Here is a 17331-nt window from a genome sequence, read left to right on the forward strand (position 1 = left end):
ATACTTCCGGAAGTCTTCCGGGTGCTTCAAAACGCCACTGAGCAACTTCCACTGAAATGAATAGCGGGGGGGCGGGGCTAACGCTCCAGTTCGGTCTCTATCCTTTATATACTCTATGGATATTATCCAGAACAGTGTCACACACACCCTGGTGACCTATATAATGATGTGACCACGGTGTCACACACACCCTGGTGACCTATATAATGATGTGATCACGGTGTCACACACACCCTGGTGATCAGACCACAGACGAAAAACAGTCTAAGTCCAAATTTCAGACTGACCCCTCCACGAAAAGGCCTCGGTGTCCTGAACCCTTATCTATCATTTATATATTATGGATCAATAGTGTGGACTTAGACTGTTATTCGTCTGTGGTACTATTATAATGATGTGACCACGGTGTCACACACACCCTGGTGACCTATATAATGATGTGACCACGGTGTCACACACACCCTGGTGACCTATATAATGATGTGACCACGGTGTCACACACACCCTGGTGACCTATATAATGATGTGACCACGGTGTCACACACACCCTGGTGACCTATATAATGATGTGACCACGGTGTCACACACACCCTGGTGACCTATATAATGATGTGACCACGGTGTCACACACACCCTGGTGACCTATATTATTATGTGACTCTAAAGTCACAGCTTTACATCAAAGTGATGCACACGTGATTCATGGATTACTAAAATAATGTGATGAAATGGACCAATCGTTGTATCGAGTACTTTTACTATGCATTTTGATTATTATTATTTTTGCTGACAAAGGCTGAGCTCACACGGTTAAGGCAATGGTCTATGCTCGTTGGGTAGTGTCATGGCCGCCCGCCCGCCCCAATGCATTTCCAATGGGAGTCACATGATTTGACACAACATTGTGTTGTGTGAGGGGGAGGGGCGCAGTCGAAACACAGCTGAAAGCCATACAACAGACCATGATTGTGACCTCCATTGGAAATGCATTGGGGGCGGCCATGACACTCACAACAAAAATCAGTGTTGCGACCGTGTGAGCTCAGCCTAAAGGCCCGACTCACACCTTTCGATCTAGCATACAACATTGATGCATGCTAGATGTAAGCAAGATGTAAGTGTCATGGCCGCCCCAATGCATTTCCAATGGAAGTCACATGGTTTGATACAACATTTTGGACTACAAGCTGTTGTATGGCTTTCGGCTGTGTTTCGACTGCCCCCCTCCCCCTCATACAACACAAATGTTGTGTCAAACCATGTGACTCCCATTGGAAATGCATTGCGAGCTTGCATCAGCTATACATCTCATACAACAAGCATACATCAATCTGTTGCGACCGTGTGAGTCGCCCCTAAGGCTGAGCTCACACGGTTAATTCAATTCTCTGTGCTCGTTGGATCAATGCTGTGTTGTGTCATGGCCGCCCAATGCATTTCCAATGGAGGTCACATGGTTTGACACAACATTGTGTTGTGTGAGGGGGAGGGGCGCAGTCGAAACACAGCTGAAAGCCATACAACAGACCATGTGACCTCCATTGGAAATGCATTGGGGGCGGCCATGACACTCACCAACAATGCAGTGCATTAAAGGTGTGAGCTCAGCCTAAGGCCTCACTCAGACCTTTAAAACATTGATGCATGCTTGTTGTATGAATGTTGTGAGTGTCATGGCCGCCCCAATGCATTTCCAATGGAAGTCACATGGTTTGTAGTCCACATTTTGGACTACAAGGCTTTCGGCTGTGTTTCGACTGCGCCCCTCCCCCTCATACAACACAAATGTTGTGTCAAACCATGTGACTCCCATTGGAAATGCATTGGGGCAAGCTGTGTCACACCCTTTGTATACAACAAGCATACAGCAATCTGTTGCGACCGTGTGAGTGAGGCCTAAGGCCTGACTCACACCTTTACAACAGATTGATGTATGCTTGTTGTATGAGATGTATAGCTGATGCAAGCTCGCTGTGGGCCTAAGGCCTGACTCACACCTTTACAACAGATTGATGTATGCTTGTTGTATGAGATGTATAGCTGATGCAAGCTCGCTGTGGGCCTAAGGCCTGACTCACACCTTTACAACAGATTGATGTATGCTTGTTGTATGAGATGTATAGCTGATGCAAGCTCGCTGTGGGCCTAAGGCCTGACTCACACCTTTACAACAGATTGATGTATGCTTGTTGTATGAGATGTATAGCTGATGCAAGCTCGCTGTGGGCCTAAGGCCTGACTCACACCTTTACAACAGATTGATGTATGCTTGTTGTATGAGATGTATAGCTGATGCTGTGGGCCTAAGCACACTTTAGATTCCATGCACGGAGAGAAGAAGTTGTATTTTACCTCATTTCCGAGTTTTTAGACAGCTGGTGGATGAAAAAGAAGCTCCACCCCCACGGCTGACTGCCGCGGAGGAGAGCGTTTCCGGGAATCTGTCCGTCGCGGCAGTCAGCCGCGGGGGTGGAGCTTATTTTCCATCCACCAGCTGTCTAAAAACTCGGAAATTACGTAAAACACAGCTTCTTCTGTCCGCGGCTGTCCGCTAAAGTCTGCCCAAGCAGAATGCATTTCCAATGGGAGTCACATGGTTTGACACAACATTTGTGTTGTATGAGGGGGAGGGGGGCAGTCGAAACACAGCCGAAAGCCATACAACAGCTTGTAGTCCAAAATGTTGTATCAAACCATGTGACTCCCATTGGAAATGCATTGCGAGCTTGCATCAGCTATACATCTCATACAACAAGCATACATCAATCTGTTGCGACCGTGTGAGTCGCCCCTCAGGCCTGACTCACACCTTCGCAACAGATTGATGTATGCCTGATGCATGAGACTTATTGACTGATGCAAGCTCACAATGCATTTCCAATGGGAGTCACATGGTTTGACACAACATTTGTTTTGTATGAGGGGGTGGGGGGCAGTCGAAACACAGCCGAAAGCCGTACAACACAATAATGTTAAACCATGTGACTTCCATTGGAAATGCATTGGGGCAAGATGTAAACAACCCCTTTCATACATCTAGCATGCATCAATGTTGTATGCTAGATGCGAAGGTGTGAGTCGGGCCGAAGTGTCCTGATCAGATTCTCTTTACTCCACTACATCTCAGAGCCAAAATTTGTACTTTTACTCTACTACAATTATTTGAAAACTTTAGTTACTAGTTACTTTGGAGATTTTAATTTTGATTAGAAAACATACATTAACCACTTCAACCCTATACATTTTGGCCATTTAAAAATAGCCGATCTACAAGCTCACAATACGTCGCAACGCGACGCATAATTGTGAGCTTGTAGATCTGCTATTTTCAAAAGATTTTGTACACATTCTGAACTTGTGAAATGGGACATTCTGCACAATGAGTACTTTTACTTTTAGTACTTTAAGTACATTTTTGTACTTTTTTTGTACTATTTATTAAACATTTCTATAGGATTATGAGTATAAAATACAATCCTTTATATTTCACTCACAAGCTGTCAATAGCCAACAGATGTAAAACACTGCAGTGAAAGTAACAACTTGCTTTAGATTTACTCAGAGTAATAAAAGTTAACTTTTTCTTCTTTATTTTTTTGCTGACCGTTTCCTGTGTCACATGACCACCGGATCCAAAGTCCCGCCGACGTCATGACGTCATTATTGAGACACACACACACCGGAAAGGCCTCCGCGGGACCCTCAAAATAAAAGCTTGGTGGTTCCGACGGGAATGAACACAAAATAGCCTGGACGATTTTTTTCAAAAGTTTCATGACATTAAAATGTTATTTTAAAACACATATAAAACATATAAACTGATATAATGTCATTCTGTGATAGGAATAGTGATGTTGTGGTTTTATTTTGAAATCTGCTGAAGGAATGTGGTGTGACTTGACGGGTAAAGTTTATTCCATTAAAAAAATCTGTCTCTCCGCCTGTCTGTCTGCCTGCCTGTCTGTCTCTCTGCCTGTCTGTCGCCACCCACAGAGCAGCAAACTGACTGAACAAACAAATGCAAAACAATCTCAGTCTCTCGCGCGGCTGCACAGACAGAAATTCGATACAAACAAACAAACAATCAATCGATCAACTTGGATTATAGATTTATCTAGTGTTCTTCTTCTCCTGCATGGATCAATAATAGATGTTTTCTGCTGAGGCTGCAGAATAACTTTATAAAGATGATGAGTGAATCAGATTCTCCAGCAGGACAGATCAATGAGAAGATCACTGATCAGAGTGATCAGAAACCTCCTGGTCAGAGTATCGATGATCAGAAACCTTCCGGAGGTGATCGATCATCATCCTGTGAGAAGATCTGCTCTGTGTCTAATGGAGGAGACAGCACCGCAAGCACAGAGGTAGATATACAGTTTATATTTAATAGCTAACTATATATAAATATGACATCTGTATGGAGGAAACAGCACCGCAAGCACAGAGGTACAGATAACTACTAATACAGTTTATATTTAATAACTATAAATATATATCTCTAATATTACATCTGTGTCTAATAGGAATAACTCTAAATAAATATTACATCTGTGTGTCTAATGGAGGAATAACTCTAAATAAATATTACATCTGTGTCTAATAGGAATAACTCTAAATAAATATTACATCTGTGTGTCTAATGGAGGAATAACTCTAAATAAATATTACATCTGTGTCTAATAGGAATAACTCTAAATAAATATTACATCGGTGTGTCTAATGGAGGAATAACTCTAAATAAATATTACATCTGTGTCTAATAGGAATAACTCTAAATAAATATTACATCTGTGTGTCTAATGGAGGAAACGGCTCTGCAAGCACAGAGGTAAAGATATAATACAGTTTATATTTAATAACTAACTCTAGTATTAGCCTACATCTAAATGGAGGAAACATAATAACTATATAAATATGACAAACTAACTGACTCTAAATAAATATGACATTTATTATTTTATAATTTAAGTGTTTTCATTCTCTGAACTCCACATGATGCTTTAATGTAAACTCCTGTCTGTCTGCCGGGTCCATTTGGTTACATTAAGTACATTAACTCTCAGAGTTACTAACTCTAGTCTGCCGGGTCCATTTGGTTACATTAACTCTCAGAGTTACTAACTCTAGTCTGCCGGGTCCATTTGGTTACATTCACTCTCAGAGTTACTAACTCTAGTCTGCCGGGTCCATTTGGTTACATTAAGTACATTAACTCTCAGAGTTACTAACTCTAGTCTGCCGGGTCCATTTGGTTACATTAAGTACATTAACTCTCAGAGTTACTAACTCTAGTCTGCCGGGTCCATTTGGTTACATTCACTCTCAGAGTTACTAACTCTAGTCTGCCGGGTCCATTTGGTTACATTCACTCTCAGAGTACTAACTCTAGTCTGCCGGGTCCATTTGGTTACATTAAGTACATTAACTCTCAGAGTTACTAACTCTAGTCTGCCGGGTCCATTTGGTTACATTAAGTACATTAACTCTCAGAGTTACTAACTCTAGTCTGCCGGGTCCATTTGGTTACATTAAGTACATTAACTCTCAGAGTACTAACTCTAGTCTGCCGGGTCCATTTGGTTACATTAACTCTCAGAGTACTAACTCTAGTCTGCCGGGTCCATTTGGTTACATTAAGTACATTAACTCTCAGAGTTACTAACTCTAGTCTGCCGGGTCCATTTGGTTACATTAAGTACATTAACTCTCAGAGTTACTAACTCTAGTCTGCCGGGTCCATTTGGTTACATTAAGTACATTAACTCTCAGAGTACTAACTCTAGTCTGCCGGGTCCATTTGGTTACATTAAGTACATTAACTCTCAGAGTACTAACTCTAGTCTGCCGGGTCCATTTGGTTACATTAAGTACATTAACTCTCAGAGTTACTAACTCTAGTCTGCCGGGTCCATTTGGTTACATTAAGTACATTAACTCTCAGAGTACTAACTCTAGTCTGCCGGGTCCATTTGGTTACATTAAGTACATTAACTCTCAGAGTTACTAACTCTAGTCTGCCGGGTCCATTTGGTTACATTAACTCTCAGAGTTACTAACTCTAGTCTGCCGGGTCCATTTGGTTACATTAAGTACATTAACTCTCAGAGTTACTAACTCTAGTCTGCTGGGTCCATTTGGTTACATTAAGTACATTAACTCTCAGAGTACTAACTCTAGTCTGCCGGGTCCATTTGGTTACATTAAGTACATTAACTCTCAGAGTTACTAACTCTAGTCTGCCGGGTCCATTTGGTTACATTAAGTACATTAACTCTCAGAGTTACTAACTCTAGTCTGCCGGGTCCATTTGGTTACATTAAGTACATTAACTCTCAGAGTTACTAACTCTAGTCTGCTGGGTCCATTTGGTTACATTAAGTACATTAACTCTCAGAGTTACTAACTCTAGTCTGCCGGGTCCATTTGGTTACATTAACTCTCAGAGTACTAACTCTAGTCTGCCGGGTCCATTTGGTTACATTAACTCTCAGAGTACTAACTCTAGTCTGCCGGGTCCATTTGGTTACATTAACTCTCAGAGTACTAACTCTAGTCTGCCGGGTCCATTTGGTTACATTAAGTACATTAACTCTCAGAGTTACTAACTCTAGTCTGCCGGGTCCATTTGGTTACATTAACTCTCAGAGTTACTAACTCTAGTCTGCCGGGTCCATTTGGTTACATTAAGTACATTAACTCTCAGAGTTACTAACTCTAGTCTGCCGGGTCCATTTGGTTACATTAAGTACATTAACTCTCAGAGTTACTAACTCTAGTCTGCCGGGTCCATTTGGTTACATTAAGTACATTAACTCTCAGAGTTACTAACTCTAGTCTGCCGGGTCCATTTGGTTACATTAACTCTCAGAGTTACTAACTCTAGTCTGCCGGGTCCATTTGGTTACATTAAGTACATTAACTCTCAGAGTACTAACTCTAGTCTGCCGGGTCCATTTGGTTACATTAAGTACATTAACTCTCAGAGTTACTAACTCTAGTCTGCCGGGTCCATTTGGTTACATTAAGTACATTAACTCTCAGAGTACTAACTCTAGTCTGCCGGGTCCATTTGGTTACATTAACTCTCAGAGTTACTAACTCTAGTCTGCCGGGTCCATTTGGTTACATTAACTCTCAGAGTTACTAACTCTAGTCTGCCGGGTCCATTTGGTTACATTAAGTACATTAACTCTCAGAGTACTAACTCTAGTCTGCCGGGTCCATTTGGTTACATTAAGTACATTAACTCTCAGAGTTACTAACTCTAGTCTGCCGGGTCCATTTGGTTACATTAAGTACATTAACTCTCAGAGTACTAACTCTAGTCTGCCGGGTCCATTTGGTTACATTAAGTACATTAACTCTCAGAGTACTAACTCTAGTCTGCCGGGTCCATTTGGTTACATTAAGTACATTAACTCTCAGAGTTACTAACTCTAGTCTGCCGGGTCCATTTGGTTACATTAAGTACATTAACTCTCAGAGTACTAACTCTAGTCTGCTGGGTCCATTTGGTTACATTAAGTACATTAACTCTCAGAGTTACTAACTCTAGTCTGCCGGGTCCATTTGGTTACATTAAGTACATTAACTCTCAGAGTTACTAACTCTAGTCTGCCGGGTCCATTTGGTTACATTAACTCTCAGAGTTACTAACTCTAGTCTGCCGGGTCCATTTGGTTACATTAACTCTCAGAGTTACTAACTCTAGTCTGCCGGGTCCATTTGGTTACATTAACTCTCAGAGTTACTAACTCTAGTCTGCCGGGTCCATTTGGTTACATTAAGTACATTAACTCTCAGAGTACTAACTCTAGTCTGCCGGGTCCATTTGGTTACATTAAGTACATTCACTCTCAGAGTACTAACTCTAGTCTGCCGGGTCCATTTGGTTACATTAACTCTCAGAGTTACTAACTCTAGTCTGCCGGGTCCATTTGGTTACATTAAGTACATTAACTCTCAGAGTTACTAACTCTAGTCTGCCGGGTCCATTTGGTTACATTAAGTACATTAACTCTCAGAGTTACTAACTCTAGTCTGCCGGGTCCATTTGGTTACATTAAGTACATTAACTCTCAGAGTACTAACTCTAGTTTGCCGGGTCCATTTGGTTACATTAAGTACATTAACTCTCAGAGTACTAACTCTAGTCTGCCGGGTCCATTTGGTTACATTAAGTACATTCACTCTCAGAGTACTAACTCTAGTCTGCCGGGTCCATTTGGTTACATTAACTCTCAGAGTTACTAACTCTAGTCTGCCGGGTCCATTTGGTTACATTAAGTACATTAACTCTCAGAGTACTAACTCTAGTCTGCTGGGTCCATTTGGTTACATTAAGTACATTCACTCTCAGAGTACTAACTCTAGTCTGCCGGGTCCATTTGGTTACATTAACTCTCAGAGTTACTAACTCTAGTCTGCCGGGTCCATTTGGTTACATTAACTCTCAGAGTTACTAACTCTAGTCTGCCGGGTCCATTTGGTTACATTAAGTACATTAACTCTCAGAGTTACTAACTCTAGTCTGCCGGGTCCATTTGGTTACATTAACTCTCAGAGTTACTAACTCTAGTCTGCCGGGTCCATTTGGTTACATTAACTCTCAGAGTTACTAACTCTAGTCTGCCGGGTCCATTTGGTTACATTAACTCTCAGAGTTACTAACTCTAGTCTGCCGGGTCCATTTGGTTACATTAAGTACATTAACTCTCAGAGTACTAACTCTAGTCTGCCGGGTCCATTTGGTTACATTAAGTACATTCACTCTCAGAGTACTAACTCTAGTCTGCCGGGTCCATTTGGTTACATTAACTCTCAGAGTTACTAACTCTAGTCTGCCGGGTCCATTTGGTTACATTAAGTACATTAACTCTCAGAGTTACTAACTCTAGTCTGCCGGGTCCATTTGGTTACATTAAGTACATTAACTCTCAGAGTTACTAACTCTAGTCTGCCGGGTCCATTTGGTTACATTAAGTACATTAACTCTCAGAGTACTAACTCTAGTTTGCCGGGTCCATTTGGTTACATTAAGTACATTCACTCTCAGAGTACTAACTCTAGTCTGCCGGGTCCATTTGGTTACATTAACTCTCAGAGTTACTAACTCTAGTCTGCCGGGTCCATTTGGTTACATTAAGTACATTAACTCTCAGAGTACTAACTCTAGTCTGCTGGGTCCATTTGGTTACATTAAGTACATTCACTCTCAGAGTACTAACTCTAGTCTGCCGGGTCCATTTGGTTACATTAACTCTCAGAGTTACTAACTCTAGTCTGCCGGGTCCATTTGGTTACATTAACTCTCAGAGTTACTAACTCTAGTCTGCCGGGTCCATTTGGTTACATTAAGTACATTAACTCTCAGAGTACTAACTCTAGTCTGCCGGGTCCATTTGGTTACATTAAGTACATTAACTCTCAGAGTACTAACTCTAGTCTGCCGGGTCCATTTGGTTACATTAAGTACATTAACTCTCAGAGTTACTAACTCTAGTCTGCCGGGTCCATTTGGTTACATTAACTCTCAGAGTTACTAACTCTAGTCTGCCGGGTCCATTTGGTTACATTAACTCTCAGAGTTACTAACTCTAGTCTGCCGGGTCCATTTGGTTACATTAAGTACATTAACTCTCAGAGTTACTAACTCTAGTCTGCCGGGTCCATTTGGTTACATTAAGTACATTAACTCTCAGAGTTACTAACTCTAGTCTGCCGGGTCCATTTGGTTACATTAAGTACATTCACTCTCAGAGTACTAACTCTAGTCTGCCGGGTCCATTTGGTTACATTAACTCTCAGAGTTACTAACTCTAGTCTGCCGGGTCCATTTGGTTACATTCACTCTCAGAGTTACTAACTCTAGTCTGCCGGGTCCATTTGGTTACATTCACTCTCAGAGTACTAACTCTAGTCTGCCGGGTCCATTTGGTTACATTAACTCTCAGAGTTACTAACTCTAGTCTGCCGGGTCCATTTGGTTACATTAACTCTCAGAGTTACTAACTCTAGTCTGCCGGGTCCATTTGGTTACATTAACTCTCAGAGTTACTAACTCTAGTCTGCCGGGTCCATTTGGTTACATTAAGTACATTAACTCTCAGAGTTACTAACTCTAGTCTGCCGGGTCCATTTGGTTACATTAACTCTCAGAGTACTAACTCTAGTCTGCCGGGTCCATTTGGTTACATTAACTCTCAGAGTTAGAACTATATGAAACACTTTATTATTTTGTTAAACAGGATGTTGCCACTGATGGATGAATTGAACAAGGTGGACCCTCTTGTAAACAAGTGTAATGTATTTTATTGAGTTGTGCTTGAAATGTACTGTAATTCTGCAAACTCAATCAATCAATCAATCAATGGACATGTGGGATGCACCTGTGTGTCACAGTGGGGTCCGGGGACAGCCAGGGGTCCTTGAGGGAGTTCCAGGGGGTCCCCAGCTAAATTATAGTTTGGAACCCAATGGACCCTTACGGGTCTGTGACTCTGAGAGTGTAACACATGGAACCAAATGGACCCTTACGGGTCTGTGACTCTGAGAGTGTAACACATGGAACCAAATGGACCCTTACGGGTCTGTGACTCTGAGAGTGTAACACATGGAACCAAATGGACCCTTACGGGTCTATGACTCTGAGAGTGTAACACATGGAACCAAATGGACCCTTACGGGTCTGTAACTCTGAGAGTGTACAAATTCCCAAAGTTCCCAAACTTTGGAGGCAGGCAGGCAGGCAGGCAGGCAGGCAGGCAGGCAGGGCAGGCCTGCCTGCCTGCCTGCCTGCCTGCCTGCCTGGAACAACATATTTTCAGCTGGGGGTTAGGGTTAGGGGGTCGGCTGGGGGTCGGCGGCCAAATACAGATCATTCTGGGGGTCCATGACACGTTGAGTACCACTGACATAGAAACATGGATTCAGAAACAAAAAATACCTTTTTTCAAGAATCGCCCTCAGGTCTAAATGCGTAACTCTAACCTAGATGTAAAAACAGATCTGTTTCATTCAGACATTCTTTAGTTTAAATGGAGGAAAAATAACACAGAAAACATCTGGCATAACAGCTCGTTGTAATGATCATGATGAGCAGTAGAGGGCGCCTGGTCACTGAAAACCCTTTCTGTTGAAAAATAACACAACCTCACCCACACACACACACACACACACACACACACACACACACACACACACACACACACACACACACACACACACACACACACACACACACACACACACACACACACACACACACACACACACACACACACACACACATTATTATATAATACTATATATTGTTAATTATACATTCTATATGATTCATATTTTCAGGATATGGATCTGGCAGCGGTTTATGTCTCAGATCATTAGGATAACAATATTATAGCATATATTACCATTATTAACATATATTAGCATATATTAGCATATATTAACATTATTAACATCATTAACATCATTAACATCATTAACATATATTAGCATACATTAACATATATTAACATATTTTCAGGACATGGATCTGGCAGCGGTCTATGTCTCAGACGCTCAGTACAACAGAAACATCTTCTTTGATACTTCACCTGAATCTGTGAGGTACGTGTGTGTGTGTGTGTGTGTGTGTGTGTGTGTGTGTGTGTGTGTGTGTGTGTGTGTGTGTGTGTGTGTGTGTGTGTGTGTGTGTGTGTGTGTGTGTGTGTGTGTGTGTGTGTGTGTGTGTGTGTGTGTGTGTGTGTGTGTGTGTGTGTGGTGTGCGTAGGTTGTACATATGGTACAATCATTGGTTTCTTCGGGTATTAATCTGTGTGCGTGTGTGCGTGCGCGCGCGTGCGATGTGTGTGTGCGTGCGATGTGTGTGTGTGCGTGTGCGTGCCTGTGTGTGTGTGCGTGTAGGTTGTACATCTGGTACAACCATTGGCTCCTGCAGGTTTTGCTGTATTCTTTCATCCTATTGGATCTCTCCCTGGCTCTGTTTGAAGACCCCGCCCTCATCCCCCTGCCTATGTGGGTAAGGACTCATCCTTCTATCGTAGCCCCTAACTCCTAGCTTCTAGCTCCTAACTCCTAGCCCCTAACCCCTAGCCCCTAACTCCTAGCTCCTAGCTCTTAACTGCTAGCCCCTAACTCCTAGCCCCTAACTCCTAGCTCCTAACTCCTAGCCCCTAACTCCTAACTCCTAACTCCTAACCCCTAGACCCTAAATCCTAGCCCCTAAATCCTAGCCCCTAACTCCTAGCCCCTAACCCCTAACTCTTAGCCCCTAACTCCTAGCCCCTAGCTCCTAGCCCCTAACTCCTAGCCCCTAACTCCTAGCCCCTAACTCCTAGCCCCTAGCTCCTAACTCCTAGCCCCTAACTCCTAGACCCTAACTCCTAGCCCCTAACTCCTAGCCCCTAATTCCTAGCCCCTAACTCCTAGCCCATAACTCCTAGCTCCTAGCCCCTAACTCCTAGCCCCTAACTCCTAGCCCCTAGCTCCTAACTCCTAGCCCCTAACTCCTAACCCCTAACTTTTAGCCCCTAACTCCTAGCTCCTAACTCCTAGGCCCTAACTCCTAGCTCCTAACTCCTAGCCCCTAACTCCTAGCCCCATGTGTGTGTGTGTGTGTGTGTGTGTGTGTGTGTGTGTGTGTGTGTGTGTGTGTGTGTGTGTGTGTGTGTGTGTGTGTGTGTGTGTGTGTGTGTGTGTGTGTGTGTGTGTGTGTGTGTGTGTGTGTGTGTGTGTGTGTGTGCGCGTGCGTGCAGGCCACCATGCTCATAGAGTGTGTGTGTGTGGGGGTCTTCTCCCTGCGTTTGGGTCACTATGCCAAGGTGGTCCATCGAGACAAGTTCTGGAAGGACCCCAAAAACATCTTCATCATCGTCATCATCACGGTAGGGGGGCGGGGCTTCTCATGTATTTATTTTCATGTTTTGGGTTATTAGAGGAAGTTAAAGGTGTTTATGTAGTCATAGCACTTTATAGTACACATGTATAATATATTATATAGTATAGTATGTATAGTTCACATAGATACTCCACTGTTACGTTCTTAGTTTACGCATGATTCATGATAACTACTTTTTATATATGTGATGTATGCCATGCTTTTGTTATTGCTTAATGTAAATCGCTCTGGATTAAGAGCATCTGATAAATGCCTAAATTGTAAATTGTAGGTTGTTATCAGAGGAAGTTAAAGGTGTTTAGGTTGTTATCAGAGGAAGTTAAAGGTGAGGTAATTCTTAATTTGCTGCTTTCTTTCGTTTGAACGATTTGAGCTATTTCTGACAAGGGGGCGGGGCATTCGAACATGTGGCAAAATATATATATATATTTTAACGGCCATTCTTTTATTATTATCCCCGCCCATGCATATGTCGCAGCCAAGTCTATGGACTTTTTATGTTTGTTTAGAGCCTAATTATTTTATTATAAATTCCCTAGCCTGGCCCAGCCAATCTGGGGAGAGCATTGAACAGTCTAGCCTTGCCCAGGGATCACTGCGTTGGCTCCTATTGGTTCCCTGATGTGAGCGCTGCCCCCCTCCAGGCTCCGCCCCTCCCCTCCCCCCTCTGCCCCTCCTCTCTCTCTCGCTCTCTCTCTTTCTGTAATGTAAAGTGAATGTCTCTCTCCCTCTAGCTCACCCTAGTGGACATGGTGATCTATGCAGGCTTGCAGACGTCGGGACACCCCGGAGCGGTTCGCTGGTCCAGGGTGCTACGGCCGCTCCTATTGGTCAATGTCACAGAGGGTCGCCAGGTACGTCCGCTCCTATTGGTCAATGTCACAGAGGGGCGCCAGGTACGTCTGCTCCTATTGGTCAATGTCACCGAGGGGCGCCAGGTACGTCTGCTGCTATTGGTCAATGTCACCGAGGGGCGCCAGGTACGTCTGCTCCTATTGGTCAATGTCACAGAGGGTCGCCAGGTACGTCCACTGCTATTGGTCAATGTCACAGAGGGGCGCCAGGTACGTCCGCTGCTATTGGTCAATGTCACGGATTTCATTCATGGGTGAATGTAATGCTCAATCTATGTAAAACTGTATATCGATTAATTGAACCTGTGTGTGTGTGTGTGTGTGTGTGTGTGTGTGTGTGCGTGTGCGTGTGTGTGTGTGTGTAGCTCCGCAGGGCGTTTCGCTCCATCCGTAATGCTCTTCCTCAGATGGCCACCGTCTTCCTCCTCTTCATCTTCAGTGTTCTCATCTTCTCCCTGATGGCTCTGAAGCTGTTTGGAAAGAGGTACCTGTCAATCAACCTGTCAGTCTGTCTGTTCGGTTATTTGGCGATGTTGTGCCGGGGCTCCGACCAGCCCTGCAGTAGCAGATTATAGAGACTAACACGCACAGGGTGAACTAAATGTTCCAATAATAGCTTATATTTGATGAACTCAAACGTGCATTTTATAGGGTTTTTATGAATTCATATTAATCATAAACACTTACAACATACATTCACACGTTCTGTTCACACTTCCCCCAACGCAAGATGAATTCAGTACCCTGGAACTTGTCTGTCCTATTGGTCTATCATTTGAACACTCTAAACTGTCCCAGGATCAGCTCCGTCTCGGAACTATCGGATCTTGGTAAAGCTTAGCTTCCTTGATGGGTTTCAGACTTAGTTCAGTATGTGTCACTAAGTGACACTATGTGTGGTAGGTGTATCACACATTATGTGGTTTTAAATCTACATTCATTAATTAATTGCCATTAATCAATCGGGAGACAAGAAACACATATAACACTTGGTTACAATCTAAACATCATATTACATCGATTATGAATAATGCACAATTATATATATAGCATTTATACATACCGCTGGCCTCTGCCTGCTACATGTATCACGTTCGTTGGTATTGGTGAATCTGGTCTAATACCAGGCATACAGAATAGTTAATGCAAGCCTTCTGACTGAAATCACACCTCCATGCTAACACTTTCAGCCAATCAGAAGCCACTGACCATTCTTCCTGGTGGCCAGAGCAGCCAGCTCCCATTACAGTCCCTGTAATGTGTGAACTGCTATTTCTGCCTAGATTAAAACTGTTTAGACTATTACAGATATTTATCATTTAGGCTTTTTACCAACCCAATATATAATAGGTTATTAGAACACATTTAAACAATTTAAGAGGAATTAAAGATTGGTTACTTCAACATTTGCATGTTCTAGCTGAGTTGACTTCTCCTGTGAGAAAGAGTCATAAATGGCTTCCCTTACAAAAAGAAGAGGCCGTAAAACCCCCACCTCAGGAATGTGGAGACCTGTACCTCTCTCTGTCTAGAGAGCTACAGTCTGACTAATCAATTTGACCCAATATATATCTCCCATTATGAGTACAAATCTTGCACACCCATAAATAACACGACACTGTCAGTCTGTCAGTCAACCTGTCAGTCTGTCAGTCAACCTGTCAGTCAATCTGTCAGTCTGTCAGTCAACCTGTCAGTCAGTCTGTCAAACTGTCAGTCAACCTGTCAGTCAACATTTCAGTCTGTCAGTCAGTCTGTCAGTCAACCTGTCAGTCAACCTGTCAGTCAACCTGTCAGTCTGTCAGTCAGTCTGTCAGTCTGTCAGTCTGTCAGTCTGTCAGTCTGTCAGTCTGTCAGTCAACCTGTCAGTCTGTCAGTCAACCTGTCAGTCAACCTGTCAGTCTGTCAGTCAACCTGTCAGTCTGTCAGTCAGTCTGTCAGTCAGTCTGTCAGTCAACCTGTCAGTCAACATGTCAGTCTGTCAGTCAGTCTGTCAGTCAACCTGTCAGTCTGTCAGTCAGTCTGTCTGTCTGTCAGTCAGTCTGTCAGTCAGTCTGTCAGTCTGTCAGTCAACCAGTCTGTCAGTCTGTCAGTCTGTCATAGGGTTGGGTGACGATACGAATCTATCGTCAATCGCGAATGTACGAGTCCAATCGCCGAATATTTTTATTAGGCGATTTTTCGGGGCGATTTTTTTCTTTTGCAAAATCAATTTGGGCCAGCAAAGTAGTAACAGCGGCCGGGTGGAAAACCCCTCCTCCCGTAATGGTATGCTCCCAGTCCCCGCACCGCAGCATCGGGGAACACTCTGGCAGCCAGAGTAAAGGCTGGGAGGGACCGAGCCGAGGGAGGCTACTGTACTGTAGCCTACATGTTGTTTATGCTCCGGAGTCCAGACCCATGCAGTTTAATAATATACAGTCACAACAGAATGCACACTGCTGTCTCGTGTCTCATCACAATCCCAATGCGCCACCCGTGAAGTCGGGGGAAAATAAAAAACAGGCTGCTAGTGTAGGCTCGGGGATCGTTAGCTTAGCGCTTAGTTTAGCTACTGATTCAACCCACTGATTGAACTTCATCTCCGCCTGTAATCTAGGTTATTTTTTTATTGACAACGTGAACGAACCCCGACACCAGCGCTGCAAAAATAGACAGATCTACAAGCTCTCAACGCGTAGCGAACAGCGCTGCAAAAACAGGCAGGACGCGATGCCTTGAGAGCTTGTGGATCAGCAGCAGCAGCCCTCCGACGGTGCGGGGAGGCAAGAGTTCTCCGGGGAGGAGGAGAAGTTACAAGGGCAGGCTACATGTTGCTGCGGCTAACAACACTGTCACCAGCCAGTGGTTGTGATGTTAGCTTGGCTTGCAGCTGCTTGTCCGTTCCAACTTCACTTCATCTCCACCTGTAACTTATTTCTTATTTTGTTACCCTGGCTGCGCAGCTGCGCTGCAAAAATAGACGGATCTACAAGCTCTCAACGCGTAGCGAACGGCGCTGCAAAAGCAGGCAGGACGCGGCGCCTTGAGAGCTTGTAGATCTGGCTTTTTTGCGACCTGTAGTGAGCTGTTCTCACTTTACTTTTATGACACGAATATATCGTCCATCGGCGATTTTTGGACAGACGATGGGCGATTGAAAAACATTGGCATATCGCCCAACCTTAGTCTGTCAGTCAACCTGTCAGTCTGTCAACCTGTCAGTCTGTCAATCAACCTGTCAACCTGTCAGTCTGTCAATCAACCTGTCAGTATGTCAGTCAGTCAGTCAGTCTGTCAGTCAACCTGTCAGTCAGTCTGTCAGTCTGTCAATCAACCTGTCAGTCAATCTGTCACTCTGTCAGTCAACCAGTCAGTCTGTCAGTCAACCTGTCAGTCTGTCAGTCAATCTGTCAGTCTGTCAGTCAACCAGTCAGTCTGTCAGTCAACCTGTCAGTCTGTCAGTCAACCTGTCAGTCTGTCAGTCAATCTGTCAGTATGTCAGTCAGTCTGTCAGTCAACCTGTCAGTCTGTCAGTCAACCTGTCAGACTGTCAGTCAGTCTGTCAGTCAACCTGTCAGTCTGTCAGTCAAT

General features: G+C 43.6%; 1 protein-coding gene across 3 annotated transcripts in view; it reads left to right on the plus strand.

The window, feature by feature from the left end:
* The first annotated feature begins 3965 nt into the window (after positions 1-3965).
* The window catches only part of tpcn3 (two pore segment channel 3), a 78052-nt gene continuing 64686 nt past the window's right edge, over positions 3966-17331 (plus strand). For 2 of the 3 annotated variants that reach the window (XM_079499829.1, XM_079499831.1), the window contains exons 1-6: positions 3966-4367; positions 11531-11613; positions 11911-12025; positions 12762-12890; positions 13639-13758; positions 14124-14242. In XM_079499829.1, the coding sequence (XP_079355955.1) occupies positions 4188-4367; positions 11531-11613; positions 11911-12025; positions 12762-12890; positions 13639-13758; positions 14124-14242 (746 nt within the window). In that variant the 5' untranslated portion in view covers positions 3966-4187. Of the gene's footprint in view, positions 4368-4438; positions 4450-11530; positions 11614-11910; positions 12026-12761; positions 12891-13638; positions 13759-14123; positions 14243-17331 lie in introns of those variants that run through there. The other variant, XM_079499830.1, reaches the window with a different exon arrangement.

This window comes from Electrona antarctica (genome assembly GCF_951216825.1).
Source record: "Electrona antarctica genome assembly, chromosome: 4".
NCBI lineage: Eukaryota > Metazoa > Chordata > Actinopteri > Myctophiformes > Myctophidae > Electrona > Electrona antarctica.